General features: G+C 44.6%; 1 protein-coding gene across 3 annotated transcripts in view; it reads right to left on the bottom strand.

Annotated features, from left to right (window-relative positions):
- Positions 1-687: 687 nt before the first annotated feature.
- GNG3 (G protein subunit gamma 3) overlaps positions 688-6,005 on the bottom strand; it is a 38,927-nt gene continuing 33,609 nt past the window's right edge. For all 3 annotated transcript variants that reach the window (XM_078660488.1, XM_078660487.1, XM_078660489.1), the window contains exons 2-3: positions 3,413-3,518; positions 688-2,398 (exon numbers count right to left, since the gene is read on the bottom strand). In XM_078660488.1, coding sequence (XP_078516614.1) covers positions 2,270-2,398; positions 3,413-3,511 — 228 coding nt within the window. In that variant the 5' untranslated portion in view covers positions 3,512-3,518 and the 3' untranslated portion in view covers positions 688-2,269. The remainder of the gene's footprint in view (positions 2,399-3,412; positions 3,519-6,005) is intronic.

The raw sequence follows: 6,005 nt of genomic DNA, 5'->3' as shown, positions 1-6,005 counted from the left end.
CCTAGCACTCTTAAAGGGTTGAGGTGGGGAGCAGTAGCCTGATGGGCTGAGATGACTAGTAGTTCCTAAAGGCATTGACAGATGTACCAGGCCATCTGATCCTCTTGTTCCTTGAAAAAGCCAAACTGCACGTCTAGAGTGATTTTTATTCTACGGCAACTTAAATCCCTCACCTCATACAGCTTTATGTTTCTGGACTGAGCCACATCCTGGTATTTTCAAGGGTACAGCTATAAACCTGACACTGTCTGCTACCAACCTTATCTGAACGGCTCGATTCTGCCATCTTCGGAAGTTGTATTCTGAGAATGGCACTGGTACCCCTTAGCTATAACATTCCTACTGCCTGTTAAGTTTCCTGTATTTTGTCGCTGCCCCTTGTTTCTTGTGTGTTGTGCTAGTGTTAGACTCCCAACGCTTGTGTGTGGTTCTGTTTTAGTTGGACAGAAGTAGGCGAAGGTACAAGGACTTGCTGGTTTCCGTATTCCTTCTCTGGGTGAATAGATCTGAGCTGATCATCCAGGAGCTAAGGTCGCCAATGGATGGAATTGAGTTTGAAAATAAGTTTATCAGAGGTGACTTCCTGCCTTTGGCAGAGGATTTCTGCCCATCGCCTTCCATTGCAAAACACACATGCGTTCCATGCCACCAGCCACTCCCACCAAAAGAAAGAAGCAAACTTCTCAATGTGATTTCAACTGGTTTATTTGGGATAGAGTTACACTGTGTGTGTCAAGATCTGCCACCAAGTAGTTCCAGTGTCTTGAATAGTGTGTAAGGGAGGCCATTGCTGCAGTTTAATGATTGTAAGAAAGGATTGACCCTTTTGTACTTGTGAACCCCAAAGTGTGAATGGATCATTGTTGCAACTCAAGAAGCATTCAGGGACCTGGGGGCATCCATGCAGTCCGAGGTACCTTGAACACTGGAGAATGGATCGGCGCATAGTGTAGCTCGTGGCACCTTCGATGGTCTTAATATCGGTGCTCTGGTGTAGCTGCCTTCAGAATACTGGAAATTGAAACCTTAGTGCTCCCTACACCATCCTGAACAACCTCAGCACCACTGCTCCTGCTTGAAGGACATTTCAGGAGAATGTGTTCAAGATTTGGCTTCAGGCTGGGTAGGATGGGAGCTTCACAGGAACTTTGAGGAGAGTGAGGACCTACTTACTTTTAGTTTTTCTCTATTACCTTGAACTATGAGATGACTGTAGAAGTTCTCTGTAGAATTAGCACAATAGAATCATTTTGACTTGACACAAGCCCACCACCCAGCTCGATGGATATAAACACAGCCTATCCCAAGCATTTTCTTAATTTAGGATCCATGCTCCTATACTTGAGGTGTGAGCTTCAAAGGATTCTTCGTGTCACTGTGCTATGTAATCCAGAATTTTCTTGCAATGGTTGCATCACTCAAGGTGCCTGAGGCTGGACGTTGGAGTAATGTGGAACACTGGCGCAATGTGGAATACTGGAGTAATGTGGAACACTGGAGTAATGTGGAACACTGGAATAATGTGAAACACTGCATAGCTTACCCCGAATTTATTGGGAGAGGGGGAACGAGTGTCATGTGCCATACGCATGACCCTAGAGGCTATGCTTTTTGTGGGTGTTGGCTTGGATGGCAGGTGCCTTCCTTCTAGAGGTGGGTATGGAAAAGGGACATGCAAATTAGCTAAGGGAGCGTGGAGTCCTTTATTCCACTAAAGGTGTAGAGTGGGAGACATCTTCCGTAAAGGCCATATACCAAGAATTTTCTTTTGTTAGTCATCATACATACCTCCATAAATAATCATTTGCAGATAGGAAGAGTTGGAGGTCCTGGTTGGACTAATAGCTCCTGACAAACTGGACCTGGGGGAATTTTTGGTCATATCTGAACTGTAGTAGACTTTTTTTTTTTAAGGATTTTTACCATTAAATTAACGATATTGTCAATTTTGTGCTGTTTTCTATGTATCCCTTTGTTCTACCACTTAGCCCTTATACACAGAATACACAATTTTTGAATTAGGAAAAGACGCCCTCTCTCCCCTTCCTCTTCCATTAACCATGAGACAGTCCATGTTCAAGTTTTCTCTGCACTCCTGCCCCTAGAGCAATCTGGTGACATCTTTCGCAGACTCGGTTCTAGCAATTTCCAAAATCCCAGATGGTGAAGAAAAGGAAGCGAGGGGTCCCTCCTGCCTGGGCGGTGGAAGATGTTACTGTGATGTCTGGCCTGCAACCCCCAGGTGACCCTTCCTCCTCTGTCTGGGCCATCACAGAAGGGCACAGAAGAACTTCTTCTCACGGAAGGGGTTCTCTGAGGTGGGCACGGGTGTGATCAGAGGGTCTTCGCAGGTGTGAGAGTCACAGTAGGTCATGAGATCTGCAGCGGCCTTAGATACCTGAAATGGAACAAGTTCAGGTTTGTGATTACAAAATAGGTGATCCACTGGGTGTAGATCTAATTAGAAGCCATTGAGAATTGCTCTCTGAAGAGGATGAAGTAGAAGGGTTGGCTGTGGCGGAAGGTGTAGGACCCGGCTTCAGGGAATGTTTGCTGTGCGGCAGTGTAGAAGCGCTGGCGGTGTTGGAGTGCTGAGTGAGGAGACAGTAAGAGTGCTCTCTGTGGTTGGTGGTGTAGAAGGGCTATCTTTTGAGGCCTGGTACAAGGGATGGCTGTGGCGGAAGATGTAGGACCCGGGCTCAGGGAATATTTGCTGTGCGGCGGTGTAGAAGCGCTGGCGGTGTTGGAGTGCTGATTGCGGAGATAGTAAGAGTGCTCTCTGTGGTTGGTGGTGTAGAAGGGCTATCTTTTGAGGCCTGGTACAAGGGATGGCTGTGGCGGAAGATGTAGGAACCGGGCTCAGGGAATGTTTGCTGTGGGGTGGTGTAGAAGCGCTGGTGGTGTTGGAGCGCTGAGAGCAGAGACAGTAAGAGTGCTCTCTGTGGTTGGTGGTGTGGAAGGGCTATCTTTGGAGACCTGGTACAAGGGATGGCTGTGGCGGAAGATGTAGGACCAGGCTCTGGGAATGTTTGCTGTGGGGCGGTGTAGAAGCGCTGGCGGTGTTGGAGTGCTGAGAGCGGAGACAGTAAGAGTGCTCTCTGTGGCTGGTGGTGTAGAAGGGCTATCTTTGGAGGCCTGGTACAAGGGATGGCTGTGGCTGCGTGTGTAGTAGCGCTCACTGTGGGAGACAGTGTAGGAGGGGCAGCTGCGGGGCGGTGTAGGAGTGCAAACTGGGAAGGAATAAAGGAGCATGGATTGTGGGGGACACTGTAGGACTCATTCGCTGGTGGCAGAATATGGATGGAGTAGGAATGCTAGCTGTGGGTGTTTTGCAGGACTGCCCTGCTGGTGAGCAGTGTAGGCGGTCTGCTTCGGATAGTACGTAGCAGTGTGTGGTTTAGGTGATACCTACTTTGATCCTGCACATGCTCGCCTCTATCTTGAGCTGCTCCACCAGTTTCCGCGCCTGCCCGATGCTCATTGTGCTGTTCACCGGGGTCTCTCCCTTCATGGTGTTACTGGAGAACAAATGAGATCAGTTACAATGCAAGAATGGCTTCAACATCTCTGGCTGAATCATCATTAGATGTGTTCAACAACCACTGACCAAATATTGGCACACTCTGGCATGACCACTTTCACCAAGTGAGTTTCTCATAAGGAGGACTATCATGAGTATTAGAGTGACATTAAACAATACATCTTAAACAAGAACTCACGGTTATCAAATGACAAAGAGGATGGTGGTGGAGGAGTTACATGGCATCAGTAGTCTGGACCTGAAAAGATAGTTTGGTGAACCCCGGATTGAACAGTCATTTGTCAGGGTGGACAGCTGATGTCTTTAGTCTCCCTGAAAAGTAAGCGTTTAGCTCAGCCCTTGGATCTGGAGGTGACAAAGTCGTGATGGACACAAATCTATGACATGGCATGACTGAAGGACTGCTGCTGTCCTTTGGTGGGGTGGTGGAGGGCAGTGGAGGAAGCAGCTAGAGGGGACCGCCCCTAACCATGTATCCGGTGGGAGAACCTTGGATTTTGTCTGTGTAGACTGAGTTATTATAAGTAGGCTACCTATCCCCAGCAGAACAGATGGTGCTCTGTGTGTTGTATGAAATGACAAAAGCACTCAGGTTAGAAACTGAATGAGATGAGCCCATGTTGTAGGGCTGTTTGTTTAACCAATAGGTCATTAACATAACATGCCATAATATAACATAGACTCTTCCCGGAAATATAGATCAGGGGCATGAGCACGCTCAGCAGAGAATGTTAGCTGTCAAAGTTTCATAGCTTAGGATATGTATGTATATATATATACACACACACACACACACACACACACATATATATATATATATGTGTGTGTATATATATATATATATAATATATATATATATATATATATATATATATATATATATATATATATATACATATACATATATACGTACATACATACACAGACACACACACACACACATTGGAGTTAGTCTATTCAAATTATTGGTATGGCCCATCCCTCGTCTTGTGAGCAACTCTAATGGACCTACGTTCTGTGCACTTCTGACCGCATGCCCTCGCTCAGGGCCCTCAACATGGAACTGACCACACTCCCAGGGTAGACCACAGGGATACGCATCAACTACTTATTCATTACTTTTGTATAGCACTGCCCAAACAGCGTCGAACACCCAAGCAGTCCTTCTTTGAGCACAGAAAGCTAGGGACAAGCACTGGCAAAGCCAATAAGTCTGGCCTGCCAATCTTTTGACTTTGTTCATGCTTGCTTTGTCATGGTTTTTAATTTTATTGTTGGGAAAGCTGCAAGGTCTTCATTAATCTAAAATAAAAAAACACACTGGCTAAATGCTAAAATATTTTTGGTCTCAAAAAACACCCATTGCGATAGTAGTCTCTGACAGTCAAGGGGGCTTCTTTGTGTGTGGATGTACTCTTTGTGAAAGGGCAGAATGCCGTCACTCACAGTGAAGCTACCCAATGGCTGAAGTGGGCAGACCTATTGCTTCAGGCTGTATGCTGTAGTGGGCGGAAGGAAAATGTGAATGACACAACAATAAACCAATGGATGAACAGGGCTGGCTGAAAGCCCATATATGTAAGTATATTATATATAGTTTTAGTAAAACCAAATAGTCTTGGCTGTCACAGCCCATTATACCCTTAGTGGGAATGGGTCTATTTTGCAGTCAAAGCAGAGGTGCCAACTAGATATATATTTTATATGCATATAGCTGAATGTGTTGTACACAATATACCCTTTATCGTCCAAACCACACACCCATGTTTACCAATGTGTTTCAGTGCATTTTCCTTATTTAAAAATGAAAATTAATACTTTTATAAACTTTTGTTTAGAAGCAGCAGTGGTTGACGAAATAATTATTTCAGAGGAGAGTAATAATTACTGATGTCACTGCAAGATGCAAGACATGGACGCTTGTGATTTTTAAAACTTTTCTTTTGGTTTTGCCCAGAGACATCCTCACATGTCTAGCCAGCCTCCTCACGTTTCCACAAAAATTATTTTCATGAAAATACATATCATTGTGTACAAAGAGGGACTTTTAGTCAGTCCTTTTCATCCACTGGTCCGTTCAAGTGTCATTCACATTTTTCTTCCGCCCAGTCTATAGCATGTAGCAATGGGAAGGCCCACTACAGCCATTAGCATTCTTCACTGAATGGCAGCATTTTTTTCTTGCACATGTGCACATTCACCTAAAAAGTAGTTCACTTCAGTGCCAACAACGGTAGGCTAATCTTTGCTTTTGTTGAATTTTTTAAAACTTATTTTTGAGATGGATCTTTTTTTATTTTGCAAGCCTTTAGATAGCGAGATTTTTACTTTTTAATACTTTTACACTTTTAGTTTTATTGCACATGCTTGCAAAAATAAAAGCAATACAAAAAAACCACAGGCTTGTCAAGGCCAAACTTATATGTTTTGCCAAATGCTTGTTTAATATAGTGAAAATTGCTAA

The sequence above is a fragment of the Lissotriton helveticus genome, chromosome 9, assembly GCF_964261635.1.
Source record: "Lissotriton helveticus chromosome 9, aLisHel1.1, whole genome shotgun sequence".
In the NCBI taxonomy this organism is placed as follows: domain Eukaryota; kingdom Metazoa; phylum Chordata; class Amphibia; order Caudata; family Salamandridae; genus Lissotriton; species Lissotriton helveticus.
This window is presented reverse-complemented; position numbering and strand designations above follow the sequence as displayed.